This window comes from Lepidochelys kempii, chromosome 3, assembly GCF_965140285.1.
Source record: "Lepidochelys kempii isolate rLepKem1 chromosome 3, rLepKem1.hap1, whole genome shotgun sequence".
NCBI classification, from domain to species: Eukaryota; Metazoa; Chordata; order Testudines; family Cheloniidae; genus Lepidochelys; species Lepidochelys kempii.
In genome coordinates, this window is record NC_136382.1 from 181589404 (window position 1) to 181610145 (window position 20742).

Consider the following 20742-nt stretch of genomic DNA (forward strand, 5'->3'; position numbering starts at 1 on the left):
ATAGGCCCCTTTACAATGAATGTAGAGAGATAGGTGCATGAGAAAGGGATCTACAAAAGCCAGCATGCTAGGTGGGGAATCATTTAAGACAGCCAATGGCAGATGCTGATGAAAGAGATGTGTCCTAAGCCCCGATTCTCTCACAGAATTAGGCACCTATCTCTGCTTGGGATCCATAGCTGGGGACCCTTCTCCTAATGCAGGGGTAGGCAAACATTTTGGCCTGAGGGCCACATCAGGGTTCTGAACTGTATAGAGGGCCGGGTAGGGAAGGCTGTGCCTCCCCAAACAGACTGGCCCCAACCCCCTATCCTCCTCCTCCCACTTACCACCCCCTGACTACCCCCCCTCAGAACTCCTGACCCATCCAACCACCTCTTCCCCTTGTCCCTGGACCGCTCCCTCTTGGGACCCCCACCCCTAACCGCCCCCCTGGGGCCCTACCCCCTATCCACCCCCCCTCCACCCCGCTCCCTGTCCCCTGACTGCCCCGACGCCTATCCACACCCCCGCCCTGTGACAGGCCCCCTAGGACTCCCATGCCTATCCAACTGCTCCCTGTCCCCCAGGACCCTCTGCCCCTTTCCAATCCCCCCACTCCCCGCCCCCTTACCATGCCACTCAGAGCACCAGGACTGGCAGCGGTGCTGTCTGGCTGGAGCTAGCCCCACGGATGTGCTGCCCGGCAGGAACTCCCAGCCCTGCCACCCAGAGCGCTGGCAGCACAGCGAGCTGAGGCTGCAGGGGAAGGGGGACAGCAGGTGAGGGGCCGCAAGCCAGCCTCCCCAGCCGGGAGCTCAAGGTTTGCTCACCTCTGTCCTAGTGTCATATGGTTTAGGCACCTGCCTAACTCCAAGCAAAGTGGGTGGGGAGAAGGAATGAGGAGCATCAGGAGAGCTCCCTTATAACCTTTGGTCCAGTGGTTAGGGAATTCAGCTGTAATGTGGGACACCCTGGTTCAATTTTCCCTACTGCCTGATGAAAAGAATGGATTTAAGTAGGGGTCTCCCACCTCTCAAGTGAGTGCCCTAACTACTGAACTATAGAGTGATTAGCTCTCTGTCTCAGGCCCAATTAAGATTTAATCATTTAGTATGAAGTGGAATGGCTTCAACAAGAGAGTCCTGCAGCCATGGCGACACCATGGGGGAGGAAACGTAAGGCTAAGGGTCTGGAACCCCCGGCCCCAACGTCTTTAGCTGGTAGAGAGCTAGATGATGCCGTTTGTCACATCTGTCGGGATTATTTGACAGACCCAGTGACTACAGAGTGTGGGCACAACTTCTGCCGGGGCTGCATCACCCAGCGCTGTGCGGGAGTGAAGACAGCTGCCTGTCCTCAGAGTGGAGAAACGTTCCAGAAAAGAGCCTTCAGGCCCAACACACAGCTGGGCAACATAATACAGTTCATCAAACAATGGGGCTTAAAGCCCGGACAAAGGGGAAGGGAAGGGAATGTCTGTGAGGAACATGGCAAAGAGCTCACATGGTTCTGTAAGAAGGATATCAAAGCTCTTTGTGAGGATTGCAAAGGATCCCCAGCTCACCGCTCTCACACTGTGATTCCCATGGGAAAGGCTGCCCACGAGTCCAAGGAGGAGGCAAGCACATCAAGCAGGAGTGGAAATGTGAACTTTCAGGAACAGGAAGCCATTTCTACTCAACTGCACGAGCTCAGAGAGACACTGCGATCTGAACTGGAGAGGAGAAAGTGGTGCATCTTGCAGAGAAAGAGAGGTTAGAGAGGCTGCAATCTGAACTGTAGAGCGAGAAAGACAAACTCCAGGCTGAGCTCAGGTGGAGAAGCGCCCAGCTTGACACAGAGGACAGAAGCAACTTTGTGGGTACAAAGTGCAAGCTCATCCCCATATTGGAAGAGAAGGATCAAGGTCTGGAGCAACAGGTATCGACCCTGCATTGCATAAGAGAAACTGAAGATTTCCTGGACAGACGTCAGGATATGCTTCTACAGGCACGAGATTCTGAAGATTCAGAGCAGGCTGTGCAGCGCGGACAGGAGGACAGTGAAGAAATCTGGCATATGTGACCTCCAGAAGAAGAAGGGGGAACGTCCATGTACCAGCAATGCGGTTACAGGTAAGTAATCGTTTTCATGTTCTCTCCACAGGTACCATTGCGGGGAGTGGCCCAGATAATACGTCTGGGAGAAGGGAGCAGAAGGAGACTCCACCAGTTGATAGGCACGAGATGAACTGTCCTAAGGTTGGGGGTTCCACGACCACCACTCCCAAGAGAAGGAGACGGGTGGTGGTGGTCAGGGACTCTCTTCTCAGGGGGACTGAGTCATCTATCTGCCGCCCTAACCAGGAAAACAGAGAAGTCTGTTGCTTGCCAGGGGCTAAGATTCACGATGTGACGGAGAGACTGCCGAGCCTCATCAAGCCCTCAGACTACTACCCCTTCCTGCTTTTCCATGTGGGCACCAATGATACTGCCAAGAATGACCTTGAGTGGATCACTGCAGACTACGTGGCTCTGGGAAGGAGGATAAAGAAATATGGGGCGCAAGTGGTGTTCTCGTCCATCCTCCCCGTGGAAGGAAAAGGCCGGGGTAGGGATCGTCGAATCGTGGAAGTCAATGAATGACTACGCAGGTGGTGTCAGAGAGAAGGCTTTGGATTCTTCGACCATGGGATGGTGTTCCAAGAAGGAATGCTAGGCAGAGACGGGCTCCACTTAACGAAGAGAGGGAAGAGCATCTTCGCGAGCAGGCTGGCTAACCTAGTGAGGAGGGCTTTAAACTAGGTTCACCGGGGGAAGGAGACCAAAGCCCTGAGGTAAGTGGGGAAGTGGGATACCGGGAGGAAGCACAAGCAGGAGCGTGTGAGAGGGGAGGGCTCCTGCCTCATACTGAGAACAAGGGGCGAACAGCGGGTTATATCAAGTGCCTATATACAAATGCACAAAGCCTGGGAAACAAGCAGGGAGAACTGGAGGTCCTGGCAAAGTCAGGGAATTATGATGTAATTGGAATAACGGAGCAGTAAGGGAGCAGTATGACTGCTCAGAGCTCAAGTATGAAACTGCAGAAAAAAGTGAGAGTCTCTGGATTAAGTTTAGAAGCCTGAGCAACAAGGCTGATGTCGTGGTGGGAGTCTGCTATAGACCACCGGATCAGGGGGATGAGGTGGACGAGGCTTTCTTCCGGCAAGTCGCAGAAGCTACTAGATCGCACGCCCTGGTTCTCATGGGCGACTTCAATCATCCTGATATCTGTTGGGAGAGCAATACAGTGGCGCACAGACAATCCAGGAAGTTTTTGGAAACTGTAGGGGACAATTTCCTGGTGCAAGTGCTGCAGGAACCAACTAGGGGCAGAGCTCTTCTTGACCTGCTGCTCACAAACTGGGAAGAATTAGTAGGGGAAGCTAAAGTGGATGGGAACCTGGGAGGCAGTGACCATGAGATGGTCGAGTTCAGGATCCTGACACAAGAAAGAAAGGAAAGCAGCAGAATAAGGACCCTGGACTTCAGAAAAGCAGACTTTGACTCCCTCAGGGAACTGATGGGCAAGATCCCCTGGGAGAATAACATGAGGGGGAAAGGAGTCCAGGAGAGCTGGCTGTATTTTAAAGAATCCTTATTGAGGTTACAGGGATAAACCATCCCGATGTGTAGAAAGAATAGTAAATATGGCAGGCGACCAGCTTGGCTTAAAAGTGAAATCCTTGCTGATCTTAAACACAAAAAAGAGGCTTACAAGAAGTGGAAGATTGAACAAATGACCAGGGATGGGTATATAAATATTGCTCGGGCATGTAGGAATGGAATCAGGAAGGCTAAATCACACCTGAAGTTGCAGCTAGCGAGGGATGTTAAGAGTAACAAGAAGGGTTTCTTCATGTATGTTGGCAATAAGAAGAAAGACAAGGAAAGTGTGGGCCCCTTACTAAATGAGGGAGGCAACCTAGTGACAGAGGATGTGGAAAAAGCTAATATACTCAATGCTTTTTTTGCCTCTGTCTTCACGAACAAGGTCAGCTCCCAGACTACTGCACTGGGCAGCACAGCATGGGGAGGAGGTGGCCAGCCCTCGGTGAAGGAAGAAGTGGTTTGGGACTATTTAGAAAAACTGGATGTACACAAGTCCATGGGGCCGAATGCTTTGCATCCGAAAGTGCTAAAGGAATTGGCGGATGTGATTGCAGAGTCATTGGCCATTATCTTTGAAAACTCATGGTGATCGGGGGAAGTCCCAGAGGATTGGAAAAAGGCTAATGTAGTGCCAATCTTTAAAAAAGGGAAGAAGGAGGATCCTGGGAACTACAGGTTGGTCAGCCTCACCTCAGTCCCCGGAAAAATCATGGAGCATGTCCTCAAGGAATCAATTCTGAAGGACTTAGAGGAGAGGAAAGTGATCAGGAACAGTCAGCATGGATTCACCAAGGGAAAGTCATGCCTGACTAATCTAATTGCCTTCTATGATGAGATAACTGGTTCTGTGGATGAAGGGAAAGCAGTGGATGTGTTATTCCTCGACTTCACCATAGCTTTTGACACGGTCTCCCACAGTATTCTTGTCAGTAAGTTAAAGAACTATGGACTGGATGGATGCACTACAAGGTGGGTAGAAAGTTGGCTAGATTGTCGGGCTCAACGGGTAGTGATCAATGGCTCCATGTCTAGTTGGCAGCCGGTGTCTAGCAGAGTGCCCCAAGGGTCGGTTCTGGGGCCGGTTTTGTTCAATATCTTCATGAATGATCTGGAGGATGGTGTGGCTTGCACCCTCAGCAAGTTTGCGGATGACACTAAACTGGGAGGAGAGGTAGATAAGCTGGAGGGTAGGGATAGGATACAGAGGGACCTAGACAAATTGGAGGATTGGGCCAAAAGAAATCTGATGAGGTTCAACAAGGACAAGTGCAGAGTCCTGCACTTAGGACGGATGAATCCAATGCACTGCTACAGACTAGGGACCGAATGGCTAGGCAGAAGTTCTGTAGAGAAGGACCTAGGGGTGACAGTGGACGAAAAGCTGGATATGAGTCGAGAGTGTGCCCTTGTTGCCAAGAAAGCCAATGGCATTTTGGAGTGTATAAGTAGGGGTATTGTGAGCAGATCGAGGGATGTGATCGTTCCCCTCTTTTCGACATTGGTGAGGCTTCATCTGGAGTATTGTGTCCAGTTTTGGGCCCCACACTACAAGAAGGATGTGGAAAAATTTGAGAGAGTCCAGCAAAGGGCAACAAAAATGATTAGGGGACTGGAACACATGAGTTATGAGGAGAGGCTGAGGAAACTGGGATTGTTTAGTCTATGGAAGAGAAGAATGAGGGGGGATTTGATAGCTGTTTTTAACTACCTGAAAGGTGGATCCAAAGAGGATGGATCTAGGCTATTCTCAGTGATAGCAGATGACAGGACAAGGAGTAATGGTTTCAAGTTGCAGTGGGGGAGGTTTAGGTTGGATATTAGGAAAAACTTTTTCACTAGGAGGGTGGTGAAACACTGGAATGAGTTACCTAGGGAGGTGGTGGAATCTCCTTCCTTAGAAGTTTTTAAGGTGAGGCTTGACAAAGCCCTAGCTGGGATGATTTAGTTGGGATTGGTCCTGCTCTGGGCAGGGGGTTGGACTAGATGGCCTCCAGAGGTCCCTTCCAACTCTGTTATTCTATGATTCTATGAAGAGAGACTGAGTAAGGCAGATGTCATAATACCTCCTGGTGAGGGCACTCCAACTGAGAGGTGGGAAACCCTTTCCAAATCCCTTCTCCTCAGGCAGGAGGAGGAGATTTCTCACATCCTGAACCAGGATTTCTTACATTGTGGGCAAGAGCAAAAATGACTGGGCTAAAGGTTATTCACTCTTTTGTGGGTGTTTTGTATGGAGTTAGGCAGCCCCTGAGCACATCTACCAGATTGGGCCCTGCAGGCAATATAAATGGAGGAACACCTATCTCCACCTTGCTTGAGGATTGCAGTTGAGGGTTCTGCATGAAATAAGCATCAGGGCACTAGAGGGAGGCAGCACTGTGCATGCTCTGGGCAGGGGGTTGGACTAGATGACCTCCAGAGGTCCCTTCCAACTCTGATATTCTATGATTCTATGCCAGAGACAAAAAAACTTAGACACCTCAGGAACTTTTAAGTCAGAAATGTAGGTGCCGAGTAAGTTGAAGTGTGTACAGGGTTTGATGGCAGCTGAGCAGGGTTATGTGGATTTACCTAGAATTTAGACTCCTCCATCTAGGGTTTAGCTATGTAAATTGCTTTGTGAATTTGTGCCTATGAGCATTGTAGTTTTTAAGAGGGCTTTCTCTGAGTTCCCATTTTTCAGGAGGTCCTTCTGCAAGAAGAGCCTGCTGCTGGCTGGTCAAGAAAATGCCATAAAAATACTCAGTGCACAAATATGGCATCCTCACTGTGGGTAGGGGAAATAAACTATAAATCCTGAATGCCAGGAAGGTATGCAAAAGAGAAGAAAAAGCCTATGGAGACTAGGTCCAAGAACTCCTGACATACAACAGGTTCTTTTTTTCATCAAAACTTCTCAAATTTTTGCTGAAATAATAAAACTGAAATCTTTTGAAGGAAACAGAAAACAAAATTGTTACAAATTTTCACAGGGAAAAAAAAATCCCAACTAGCCCTAGTGACCACTCTATAAAATGTCATATAGCACTGTGTAAAATGAAATTGGAAATTCCTTTAATTTGAGTTGTTCTTTTTCTCTGAGCTGCCACTTATGGTGGACCTCACAACTGACAGGAGATTACAAGTGATCATAAGATTTTTTTTTAAGTGACAGACCATCAGACTTTATTACCTTAATTTAATTTCTATTGCAAAAACTAAAGAACATTGGTAGGAAAAAATCTTTCAAAAGTCATGATAATCTTTAAAAGAAAAGGAGTATTTGTGGCACCTTAGAGACTAACCAATTTATTTGAGCATGAGCTTTCGTAGCTCACGAAAGCTCATGCTCAAATAAATTGGTTAGTCTCTAAGGTGCCACAAGTACTCCTTTTCTTTTTGCGAATACAGACTAACACGGCTGTTTCTCTGAAACCTGTCATGATAATCTTTTTTTGCATCCCAAATCTCAGGTTTGTGCAATGAAATTAAGTATTTTGAGTGTACAAATACAGCTTCTGTGCACAAAAATCAAGTTTTGAGCCACCCACCCATAAAACACCAACATTTGTAGTACAGTGTATATAAATATATAAAATTTGACCCTTTAACTTAGTTTGTATAAATGATATTTCTTTCTTGAAACTTTCCAGTCTATCATCTCAACCATGGAAATCTTGAACAGAATATAAAACTGCTATAATCTCTCAGCAGAATAATAAAAATATTTTTAAAAAAAATGTTACGTTTTCTTTGTATAATTTATGCCTCTCAAAACTAGAACTAGTGACAGGCAGTAGACTCAATTATTGCTCAAGTTGTCTTTTTAAGCCTCAAGAGCTTTGCAATTCCTGCCATGGTGTCATGTCTCTTTTTATAAGGAATTTTCTGGGCAGTATTGATTTTTAAAAAACCTTGAAGTTACTGACAAAGGAGCATATTAAGTTGGAAAATTAAATAGACTCTCAAATAAATAAAAGAACACACTGGCTGTAGGTCAGCAACAAAACTCTTCTTAATTATTTCTCAAGAGGGGTTAATTTAAAGTGGCTGCAACCATTGCAAAATGGTTACAGTGGAGCGTTAAGGTGGACTACTCATTCAAGTGCCTTTTCCTATTTATGAATTATCCACAAGCAAGATATGGCCTCCCCAAATACCTGGGAAAAATTAACAGTTATCGTTTGTATAAATGATTGTGACAAATAGGGCAATCTTCTGGATAAATTATTGAATTAATTTTAGTACTTTTGGGGTCCACTGTAGTAAAAATGCAATCATCTGTTTGTTATTGTGGAATTGTGTGCAACTTCTCTATTGGATGTGACTAATGTAAACTTTGGGAAATGTTAGGAACTTTAAAGGACTTTATGAAATAATGTGAACATTTAAAATTAAGTGGGTTTCCCGGGAAGTCTCTAGGAGGAGGGGATAGGCTAAAGTAACCTCTTCTTTTAGGAAGAACTCAGCAATCTGAAGTGTCACTCCACAGAGGGGACCCATTGACTGGCCGATTATCTGTTCACAGTGTCTTCAGAGACCCCAAACTGGATAAATGACACACTCACAGATTCATGGGAGGTTTTATCTTTTTTTTTTTTTTTTTTTTTTTTTTTTCTGAGCAAAGGGTGTTCACTTCAAACCACAGGAAAATCCCCGAGTAGGGTTTGAAGGACTTCTCACCTGCCAGGAGCCCTTGTTGGAGTTGGGGTGATTTCTGGTTAGCTTATTTTCATGTGTGTATGTTCTTTCATTGTTTTTACCAGGTAATCTCTGTATTGCTTTTACTTTAAAAAAATATATGGTTGCCAAGAAACAGCTGATTAACTGTAGAGTATATTAACTGTGGTTATTACACTGTTGTTAAATGTCTCTGAAGATAAGTTTCAGAGTAGCAGCCGTGTTAGTCTGTATCCGCAAAAAGAAAAGGAGTACTTGTGGCACCTTAGAGACTAACCAATTTATTTGAGCATAAGCTTTCGTGAGCTACAGCTCACTTCAGAAGTGAGCTGTAGCTCACGAGTCTCTAAGGTGCCACAAGTACTCCTTTTCTTTTTTCTGAAGATAAGGCAGAAGAAGCCTGCTTAGGCAGCCTGTCTTTTTCTGAAGATAGCATAGTGTAGGCAGGGAACTGTTCTGGAAATACCTGGTCAGAAGGAAGAGAAAAGTAACAGTTGGGGAGCAGGAAGCTCAGAGTGGATGCCCTTGCTGGACCATAAAGTGGGAATATAGGTACAGGCACCCTGAACTGTGACACTGATATTTTAAAAATTAATGTGACTATTATTAGAGTGGCCAAATTGTCTATTTTTAAAAAAAAACAGGAAACAGTCATGGCAACATTTTATAAGGTCACAGAATAGTCAAATAATAAAACAAAGTCCAGTTATTAAAAATGTATGCTGCTGTCTCTAATATCTTCTGATTCAATAATGACAGATGCATATTTTTCAGAATGCAACATTTCTTTCCAGTAATGTTGGTCTATTAATGAGTTTATTAACAGTGAGCAAGTGTAGTTAATATACACTCTGCGGAAAAAAATTGTTGGAAAGTGTGTATACTCATTTGACTTTGCTCTTCATTCCAAACACTGTTAATTATGCTGAACATTCATTCTGTTGGGCTATTTGTTCCTCGTAAACATAGAGCTAATTCAACTTGATATAGCAATATGTCTTGAACAGACAATTTTTAGTTGTGAAAGAAACCAATAGTTGTGAATGATTACTTTCAAGGAGGACATTTCAGATGTCCGGTAAGAAGTTGCTGGGACATCACAATATCATGTGAAAAATTAGTGTGCATGTTTTCTTTACTATTACCAGCTTTTTTTAAAAAAAGTTTAAACTATCTGAAATTCTGGATAGTCTTAGAGTATTCTGGCCAACACTTGGGCACTACCACTAATAATTATAAAATCAAATAACTGGGAATCCTGACTCACTGAATGATATTTGGGTAATGGCATAGAATTAGAATCTTCCTCATGTCATGATTTAGAATATATGAAAGAGATGACACAGCAGAATCAGTTAACAATGTGGAATAAGACATTGGCACAGGATCATTTCCTGACATGACATATTGTGACAAACTGTAAGATTTTTGACACAAAGGAGAGAGACAGATTGTGTGTTTGACAACTTTCATCTTTCATTTCACGTTGCCTACAGCCACTTTAAAAAAAAAAACAACAACATTCCAGAGAAAAAAGAAAAGGAGTACTTGTGGCACCTTAGAGACTAACCAATTTATTTGAGCATGAGCTTTCGTGAGCTACAGCTCACTTCATCGGGTGCATACCGTGGAAACTGCAGCAGACTTTATATATACACAGAGAATATGAAACAATACCTCCTCCCACCCCACTGTCCTGCTGGTAATAGCTTATCTAAAGTGATCATCAGGTGGGCCATTTCCAGCACAAATCCAGGTTTTCTCACCCTCCACCCCCCCACACAAATTCACTCTCCTGCTGGTGATAGCCCAGAGAAAGTGTTTCCTCCTTTTTCCGACAAAAGTGGAATTTCACCTAAAAATATCCTGCTCAAAGCCCAAAGACAGATAAGATATACTGTTAAGTGTTTGCCACAGAAAGGAAGTTCATCATCTTAGCAGAACTCCAGCAATTTATTCCATGCTTTAACAGATCATGAACTACACTAACTTGCAGTGGTTCTGGGATTCTCAGGTTACAAAATGATGGTCTTAAAGGGCCACATCATTAAATCTACGCCTCAATACTTAACAACTTAACAGGGGCTTATAAAGATAAACTGCTATAATATATATTTCCCCATCCCCCTCAATTGAAGCATTGCTTCTATTTTAGTCCTGAAGATCCTTTCCCACACGTGTTTCTCATACTGTAGTCATGTTCGAAAGAGTTGCCAATTTTCTGGTGTTGAAGAGGACTACTAAGATTGGAAATATTGTCCTATTCATTGTATTCCTAGATTCAACTTTTTCCTCCAAGAAGAACTTGCTTATTCTCCTTGCTGGAGTTTCTGAATAACCCAAAATGGGAGGCAGGATGTATCTCTATTCCTCCTTCTGCCTTTTCTTGTTATAGTCTATCTACCTCCAGAGTTTCTCCAACTGCTATTTTTAATTTCTCTATATTTCCACAGGATCCTCCACTTGCACTCTGCAACCCTACATACTTGAACATCCTTTTATTCTTATTTCTAAAAGTTTGTACTTGTGCTTTCTTGAATTCTTTTTCAAGCATTCTCTCTCCAGCCTGCAAATGCCTGGAGTTTTGACTCTGCTTTGAACAATGTCTTCTACCTTCTTTACTTTAGTAACCAATTTCTATCATAGCATCACTTTTGTGCATTCTTCTTTCATATGTGTGTATACTCCAGATAATGCTGCTCGTTTAAGGTTATGGTATCTCTTTTTCTCTAACAGTTTTGCCTTCAGGGCAATGCATTTTGACAGTTGATAAGCTGTCCACCTATCAGTTAGCTGTGTTAAGCTTCCTTTGAGTCATTATCATCAACTCCTACAGTTACTGCATATTCAACTGAGAGTTCTCATGCTTTCATGTCCACACCTACATCCATCTGCCATGTCCAGAGCAAGTGGCTTTCCTGTTTCTTCACGCAGGTTTGAATTCTCACTTAGAAGAATGGATATTATGCCATTCTGTGTTTTTGTCATGGCAAATTTATGACTAAAGTCAGACAAAAAATTTCTTCAAAACTCTTCTGGATTAAAAAATGCACCTAGGGATCAACCAAAACATTTTGCAAATTTATGTTGAATTCACCTAATTATTGAAGTAAAAAACCCCAAACCAAATCAAAACAAAAAAGCTCTTGGAAAAAAATCAACTTATTTTTTAAAATGTTCTCTCAAAAACATATTTTTCAAAAATATATTTTTCATTTGATACAAATTTTTGTTTAGAAATTTACTTAAATTTTATTTAAATATTTTCAAAAGTTTTAAGAAACTTGAAAAAAAAATCTTTCATTCTGAATATAATGTTTCATTCAACTCCAAACAATTTGTTTTTGACTTTCCAGTTCACGAAAATGTTGTGGGGGGTTCCCCCAATTTTTCAGTATAGCCAGAGAACTGAAATATCAGTTATTCACAGAACTATATTTATTATATTTCTTTCTAAACCCTGGGCAAGCAGAGTATCATTTTGCGTGTTAGGATGACCCACCACATCTCTGCATGGGATCTTACCTCCTGAGAGTTCGCTTGCTTGAACTACAGGACTGCATGCCTTTAATACAAACACAGGGTGTGCGCTGTTTTTCATACTCAGAGGCTCTGACTGTCACTTCCATACCTCATTCAGTCTCCAAAGGTGGGTCTAATGTAACCTCTTGTTTGCTGAGAACTGCCTTGAAAACTTGGTTGAATAACGTTTCACACCTTCCATCTTGATTTCACAATTCAAAGCCCTGATCCAGCAAAGCACTTAAACACATGCTTGATTTTGAAACCAATTGGATTAATCATATGCTTAAAGTTAAGCATTTACTTAAGTGTTGTGCTGGCTTGGGGTTTATTACTTTTTTTTGTTTTTAGATCTATATACCTTTGCTACTGCAGACCTCATAAGTTGTTCTCCTCTTCTTAAGGGCTTTTTCCATCAGTTGGGTGTGCATTTTATTGCCTATATTAACAATGGCTGTCATTAAAGTCCTGTAACTTCTTTTGACCTCAAGAAAGATGGTCCCTGCACTTGTAGCTCTGCAATTACAGGCATGCAGCAAGTAACTTCATCTTCATTACAAAATTAAAGAAAATTCAAGTTCTCATTCTTTCTCCTTATTGGCTGAAGAATCCCTTTTCTTTAGTGTGGTGGTGACTCAGTGCAGATTTCTATTGCTTTAGATGCAGGATTTCTTCTGACTTCACTTTATGTTCTCTTTCTTTCTATTTTTTTCTCTGTACAGTTTCAACATTCTCATCGCCAGTCATAATGTTTTGTGGAAGTAAATCCAGGCACACATATCAGAATAGGATTAATGTTATTTTCTTAGCTAAGATCAATCAACCAATTCTACCTTCTAATACCTTATACAGTACACTAATTTCCAGCACTGCTGGGGGTTCATGTTGTAATGAGAAACATCATTATAGTAAGCAAGGCACCTTTCTTAACAGGTGAAGTCTGTTTAAAACTCTCTCTGTCTTGTGTGGTGTATACACAATATATACTTGTGACAGCAGCCATGGGAGCAAATGGACACTGGGAATAAAGTGTTGGGGTTTGTTTTTTGGTCAGCACTACTGTGTATCAGATCCTTATTTGAAGGATAATGTGCTAAAATTTTTATTCCCATTGTAATAGATATGGCAATTTCCTGCTATATCCTGAACAAACCTTACTGAATTAACTTAAACCTTCTTTAAATTCAGTTTAAATATTTTAGGAGTTTGTTGCATTAAAAATGCAAATTGTTTATGTATTATTGTGGGATTGTATGTAATGTCTCTGGGGGGACACATGACTAATGTAAGTATTATGAGCTTCAAAGAACTATTTGAAACAATGTGAACTTTAAAGTTAAAGTGGGTCTCCCAGGAAATCTCTAAGGGGAGGTATATGCAAATGTATACCTTCTGGTTTTGCAAGAAGCTTCACCCTGAATTGACCTTTTATCTGCTGATCATCTGCTGAACAAAGACCCAAACTGTATAAAGAAGTGATACACATATTAATGGGTGTGCTTGTTCTGAGCTAAGATGGTTATGAACTTGTAACCACAGAAAAACCCTTTGGAGAGAGCCTTTGTTGGAGTTGAGGTGATCTTGGTAAATGTATTAGGATGTGTACAGGTTCTTTTATTGTTTTAATATGTTTTCTCTATAATGCTTTCACCTAAAGAATGAATGTAGTTGCTTAGAAAGAGCAATTAGGCTATTTATAGCCTCTGAGGTAGGAAGGCAAACCAGGCCTGCTTAAGTAGTCTGACTTGCTGGGAATGTACAGTGTAGTTAGGGAACTTTGCAGCCTGGAAATACCCCAGTCAACAGGGAGAGGGAGAGAGAGAGAGAGAGATATGCTGGTTTCTACTCAAGAGAGGTGCTGGCTGGGGAGGCAGAAGTTTAAGAATCCCCCGTTGCTGAACCACAGAGGGGGAACACAAGTACACTTTGCCCTGAATTGTGACAGGCACAACTCAATAACAGCTGTGCTGATTGTGAGGTAAACAAACATACAGTGCAAACTAGACAGATAAGATTATAGCAAATATGCTTTTTTTCAATAAACATTAGCTGAGGTAAGCACATACTTAACTTTTCGAGTAATCTCAACCCTATGCAACAAACCACTGGAGCACATGCTTAACTTTCACCTCTCCAGGATTGGGCCCTAAAGTATTAAAACTAATCACTGCAGTTTTCCTTTAATTTGTGATTCCATATTGTAATGTTCATGGAAACTAAGGCCAGGATTCCATCTATTTAAATGAGAATGAGGTTTCATTGGCACAGGGTTAGCAGATAATTCATACTTCACCTGTCATTTCCGTATATAGAAATTTTGCTTTTCTTTTTGGGTCTGTCCAAATCAGTTTGGTAGCACCATTTGGTGTCCTTTGCTCGAAATAAATAGCTTTAGAAGCAGTCTGTGAATATAGTTGTTGATACAAATATAGGAAGAGATTGTCAAGACGTTCCTCCCATGAGTATTGCCATTGTATTACTGTTGTGAATAACTGCTCACCATTGGGAAGAAGGGCTTTACAATCTGTCCAAGAGAACTAAATATATATTAAATGTGGGAGCTTCTGCTTTGAGAAGCCATAGTGGATGCAAATCATAGAGTGTGAAAAAGTTGTGTTTTAGTTTCAATTTAGCCAGTCACAATGCAATAGAAAGAGAAGCAAAAGGAAGGGCCAGATTAAGTAAGTTACTTTTAGTGATAAAAGCCCCATAACCAATTTTTTTTTATCCAATTCTGACCAATCACCACCTGACAGGCATAAAAAAATATGCTTGCAGCTGGTGCGAGGGAACCCAGTACAAGCAGTTACATCAATTAGTATGACCTATTTCCTCCCCCAACACACACACACACAGACACACACATAACCAGTGAAAAGGGCATCCAAATGCGGTAGAAACCATCTGCTATCTCATAAGCTTACTGCAATATTAGCTGGAATACCTGCTATGGATTTGCAGACTTTTTTGTTGTGCAGAAAATAAAGATTTTAAAGCACCCATGACATCGGATTGTAAAAACTCCAGATACACACCAAATATTTTCACAGCATATACATGTACAAGACACTGCAAGCAAAGTGACAATGACCTCGAGATCAGCTGAACATACAACCACTGTTGCTGCAAATGTACTACTCTCAGTAGGAATCCATATTGGTATCCAATACTGCAACAGAAGATGCCAGTATACTTACAGACTGATCAGTGTCCATCTGTGTGCTGCAGTCTGCCTCTGCGGGTATGTCTACACTACGAAATTACTCCAATTTTACAGAAGTTGATTTTTGGGAACAGACTGTATAAAGTCAAGTGCATGCATCCACACTAAGCACATTAATTCAGCGGTGTGCATCCACAGTACCATGGCAAGCGTCGACATTCTGAGCGGTGCACTGTGAGTAGCTATCCCACAGTTCCCGCAGACCCAGCTACCCATTGGAATTCTGGGCTGAGCTCCCAATGCCTGATGAGGCCAAAAATTTGTCGCAGGTGGTTATAGGTAAATGTCGTCAGTCAACCCTCCGTGAAAGCAACGGCAGACAATCGTTTTGCTCCCTTTTCCCTGGATTGCCCGAGCAGACGCCATAGCATGGCAAGCCTGGAGCCCATGCAGCTCACCGCAGCAGTTATGACCATTGTAAACACCTCGTGCATTATCATGCAGTTTATGCAGAACCAGAACCTGAAAAACCAGGCGAGGAGGCGATGGCAGCACAGTGACGAGAGTGATGAGGACATGGACCCAGATTTCTCTAAAACTACAGTCCCTGGCAATTTGGAGGTCATGGTGTTAATGGGGCAGGCTCATGCTGTGGAATGCCGATTCTGGGCCTGAGAAACAAGCACAGACTGGTGGGACCGCATAGTGTTGTATGTTTGGGATGATTCCCAGTGGCTCCGAAACTTTCGCATGTGTAAGGGCACTTTCATGGAACTTTGTGACTTGTTTTCCTCTGCCTTGAAGCACAAGAATACCAAGATGAGAGAAGCCCTCACAGTTGAGAAGCGAGTGGCAATAGCCCTGTGGAAGCTTGCAATGCCAGACAGCTACCAGTCAGTCGGTAATCAATTTGGAGTGGGCAAATCAACTGTGGGGGTTGCTGTGATGCAAGTAGCCAATGCAATCATTGAGCTGCTGCTATCAAAGGTAGTGACTCTGCGAAATGTGCAGGTCATACTAGATGGCTTTGATGCAATGGGATTCCCTAACTGTGGTGGGGTTATAGACGGAACACATATCCCTATCTTGAGACCGGACCACCAGGGCAGCCAATACATAAACTGCAAGGGGTACTTTTCCATGGTGCTGCAAGCACTGGTGGATCACAAGGGATGTTTCACTAACATCAACATGGGATAGACAGGAAAGGTTCATGATGCTCGCGTCTTCAGGAACTCTGGTCTGTTTAAAGGGCTGCAGGAAGGGATTTACTTCCCAGACCAGATAATAACTGTTGGGGATGTTGAAATGCCTATGGTTACCCTTGGGGACCCAGCCTACCCCTTAATGCCCTGGCTTATGAAGCCGTACACAGGCATCCTGGACAGTAGTAAGGAGCTGTTCAACTATAGGCTGATCAAGTGCAGAATGGTGGTAGAGTGTGCATTTGGATGTTTAAAGGGTTGCTGGCACAGTTTACTGACTCGCTCAGACCTCAGTGAAACCAATATTCCCATTGTTATTTCTGCTTGCTGTGTGCTCCACAATCTCTGTGAGAATAAGGGGGAGATGTTTATGGTGGGGTGGGAGGTTGAGACAAATCATCTGGATACTGAATACATGCAGCCAGACACCAGGGCAATTAGAAAAGCACAGCAGGAAGCACTGAGCATCAGAGAAGCTTTGAAAACCAGTTTCATGACTGGCCAAGGTACTGTGTAGCACTTCTGTTTGTTTCTCCTTTATGAAAACCCGCCCCCTTGGTTGACTCTAATTCCCTGTAAGCCACTTGCCCTCCCACCTTCGATCACAGCTTGCTTGCAAAGGAAATAAAGTCACTATCATTTAAGGACCATGTATTCTTTATTAACTGATTATAAAAATAGGGAGATAACTCACAAGGTAGCCCGGGTGGGGTGTGAGAGGAGCGTAGGAGGAAAGGAAAAGGCCACTTCAAAACGTATTGAATGACAGCCTTCTGTTGCTTGGGCTGTCCACTAGGGTGGAGTGGTTGGATGCCCGGAACCTCCCCCCACCACGTTCTTGGGCATCTGGGTGAGGGGGTTATGGAACTTGGGGTGGTTAAAGAGGGGCTGCAGCGGCAGTCTGTGATCCTGCTGCCGTTCATGAACTTCCAACTGACGCCAGAACATGTCCGTTTGATCGTGCAGTAGCCCAGTGTTGCATCCTGCCTCCTCTGATCTTCCTGCCACCACCTCTCCCCACTTTCATCAGCCACTTTCCTGTACTGTGTTACTGTGTCCCTCCACACATTCTGCTGAGCTCTGTCAGTGCCAGACGACTGCATGAGTTCAGAGAACATTTCATTGCACATGCGTTTTTTTCTCCACCTTATCTCAGATAGCCTTTGGAATGGAGGAGGGAGGTTTGAAACATTTGCAGCTGTGGGAGGAAAAAAAAAGGAGTGAAGTATTTAAAAAGATACATTTTACAGAGCAATGGCAATACTCTTTCATGGTGAACAGCACTATTCACATTACATAGCACATGTGATTTTGGTATAAGGTCGCATTTTGCATCTTATATTGAGTGCCTGCGACTTTGGTGTTAGAGATCACACATGCAGTGCCGGGCAACAGAATTCGGCTTGCAGGTGGCCATGGTAAGCCATAGTCGTTCGGCTTCTGCAACGTTCATAACAGCAGCATCCTCCTTTCCCATACCAAGCAAAGCCCATTGAGTTGGCCATTTAGTGCTGCCGTTTTCACGTTAACATGCAGTAGCAGAAACCAAACTACCCCTCCACCATCCAATTCTCTGGGGTGTTTGCTTTACCCCTCCCCCCACCACGTGGCTAGTATCAGGAAAGATACCTGCTAGCCAAATGCAAACAGCTCAGAGCCAATGCCCCCCGGCCCCAATGTGTGGCTAACTGCGAGGAGGATTTCTTTTCTGGCACAGGCAAACAGCCCAGTAGGAACGGCCACCTCTGAATGTCCCCTTAATTAAATTTCCGTATTTCAACCAGGTTATCATGAATGATATCACTCTCCTGAAAATAACACAGAGAGATAAAGAATGGATGTTGCTTGAATGCCAGCAAACACTGGGACCAGGCTTTGTCATGCAATGATACCAGATTACTTGCTACTAGCATGGCATGGTAAAGCATCCTACCATGGAGGACGGAATAAGGCTGCTCTTCCCAGAAACCTTCTGCAAAGGCTTTTAGAGTACCTCCAGGAGAGCTTCATGGAGATGTCACTGGAGGATTTCTGCTCCATCCCCAGACACACTGACAGACTTTTCCAGTAGCAGTACTGGTCACGAATGCACCCCAAGTCCTCAGGGCAAATTAATCATTAAAAAATGCTTGCTTTTAAAACATGTATTATATTTAAAAAGGTACACTCACCAGAGGTCCCTTCTCTGGCTTTGTTGGGTTGGGAGCGTATTTCAGTCAGGGTGAGAAAAAGATCCTGGCTGTCGGGGAGAATGGTGTGCTGTGTGCTCTCCTCAAGCTCATCCTCCTCCTCCTCATCTTCCCCGTCCGCAAAATCCTCAGGCATGGCGGAGAGTGCCCCATCATTGGAGCCCATGGACAGGGGTGGGGTAATGGTGCCCCCCCCTAGAATTGTATGCAGCTCAGCATAGAAGCGGCATGTCTGGGGCTCTATCCCGGAGCGTCCGTTTGATTCTTTGCTTTTCTGGTACGCTTGTCTGAGCTCCTTAAGTTTCACATGCACTGTGTTGCATCCCTGCTGTAGCCTCTGTCCCTCATGGACTCGGAGATTTTTTGAAATGTTTTGGCATTTCATCTTTTGGAATTAGTTCTGATATCACAGATTCATCTCCCCACACAGCGATCAGATCTAGTACCTCCCATTTGGTCCATGCTGGAGCTCTTTTTCGATTCTGGGACTGCATGGTCACCTGTGCTGATGAGCTCGCCTGGCCAAACAGGAAATGAGATTCAAAAGTTCCGGGGGCTTTTCTTGTACACCTGGCCAGTGCATCTGAGTTCAGAGTGCTGTCCAGAGTGGTCACAATGGTGCACTGTGGGATAGCTCCCGGAGGTCAATATCGTCAAATTGCATCCACACTAACCCTAATTCGAAATGGCGATGTCGATTTCAGCACTAATTCCCTTGTCAGGGAGGAGTACAGAAATCAGTTTTAAGAGCCGTTTATGTCGAAAAAATGGCTTCATTGTGTGGATGGGTGCAGGGTTAATTCGATTTAACAATTCGATTTGCAAAATTCGACATAAACTCGTAGTGTAGACCAGGCCTGAGAAAAATTACACTATATACGTATACAGCTGAAGGAGATTACTGAATGTCTTACTCTGTTTTCTTTCCAGGCAGATCTCTAGAGTTAATGGACAAAAGATAAAGTCAAATACATACAAAAGTGATCCAAGCTAATGACTTAGTCACAATGGAAAGAAATGATATAATAAGTTTGGCTTAAAGTGGGCTGAAATTTGGGTATTGGTACATATAAAACCTATCAATGGGGCTGAGGTCAGTGGAGATGCTTTAGATTTAGTGCAGTGATAACAAGATCAAAATGTAGCCCAGTTGTTTTTTCTTCCACTATTTAATGTGTCTAATAAAATATTAGAAGAAATACTTTATGCCAAATTGTGCCATTTAGGCATGGGTCTGCACTATGATTTTAAGGAGCATAATCTGTATCCCAGTTCCAAAATGCACAAGATAATTTCTACTCCCTTCTTTATACCTAATCAATTCTGTAGGAAGGAATAGAAGGCCAAATGGTGCCCCAGGCAAGGAGCATGTTCGGCGCTCCCCCCTCCATTTGTTAAACTTTTGAATATCATATTTTTATTGCTTTTGTAGCCCATTTCACAACCTTGATGCACAATTTGCATGCATTATTTATTTATCTCTGTATTTATATAAGCAAATACAAAAATTCATTTCCTCTAAGCTTATAGAAACTTTTTAATTTTAAAAGTAACTCACATTTACTAACATTAAGAAATTGAACTGTGCACCAACATTGGGTGAACCAGTATTAAATAGTATTACAGTAGGTGACAGCCTTAGAAAGTTAACACTAGTCCTTCTGTTCAAAAGGTCGTTTTTCTTGCCTTTCCCCTCACAAGCTGAAGCACAGCATCAGAGAGATCCAAAGACTGGCCAATGGCATTTTCAAGCGATAAAATAGTAAGCAATGTCAATCTCTCATCAGCCATCATCAAAGGTACATTTTAATGAGCCTGAGCTTCGAAAAGCTGCACTCATGACTGTGGGAGGCAGTGTGAGCAGAATCCTCAAAGCTATCCACACATTAGGAAAAGTGTTCTTCAGCTTTGATCATGAATGAATTGGAGAACTTGGAGTGGAAAGTGCTTTCCATATTGCAAAAGGTGATAGATGTCCAATTTGACATAGAGATCTTTATCATTGATGTCCAAATATTCCCCATGTGTCAGAGTCCAGCAAAGGTCTGTACAATTTTTCATGAATGTTTTCTTGTCTGCTGGTAGCTTACTAAGCTCATACAAGACCCTCTAGGTCTTTTTGTGGTGCTTCATTTGTCCAAACCTTTCTTCAACGGACACTCAAGCAGTGTCAATGAGTGAGCAAAAAAACTCCCTTTTGAATTTTTCTTCAGAGCTTCCCATTACCTCATCTCTGCCCTCGTAACCAAACTGTCTCCTCTTCCAATGAACATAAGTTTCCTTTAAGACAGGCTCAACTCTAAGTTTTCTGCCATTTCTTTGGCAGCAGTGATGGCATCTTCAAATCTGTTGTCTCTGTAGGCCACAATGAAATCAAAACAGCTTCTCAT

General features: G+C 43.2%; 1 protein-coding gene across 1 annotated transcript; it reads left to right on the forward strand.

Moving 5' to 3' along the window:
* Positions 1 to 1132: 1132 nt before the first annotated feature.
* Positions 1133 to 19346, forward strand: LOC140908838 (putative tripartite motif-containing protein 61). Its single transcript, XM_073336722.1, has 3 exons — positions 1133 to 1713; positions 3681 to 3755; positions 19283 to 19346. Exons 1-3 carry the CDS (start codon positions 1133 to 1135, stop codon positions 19344 to 19346), a joined length of 720 nt encoding a protein of 239 aa, XP_073192823.1.
* The last annotated feature ends 1396 nt before the right edge of the window (positions 19347 to 20742 follow it).

Bases quoted from the DNA above. Each gene is read 5' to 3' on its own strand.
- LOC140908838 (XM_073336722.1), top strand. From the start codon at position 1,133: ATGGCGACACCATGGGGGAGGAAACGTAAGGCTAAGGGTCTGGAACCC. The intron at 1,714-3,680 runs GTGCATCTTGCA...TTGGCTTAAAAG, and splicing joins GAACTGGAGAGGAGAAAGTG to TGAAATCCTTGCTGATCTTA. The intron at 3,756-19,282 runs GTATATAAATAT...TTTTCTTTCCAG, and splicing joins GAACAAATGACCAGGGATGG to GCAGATCTCTAGAGTTAATG.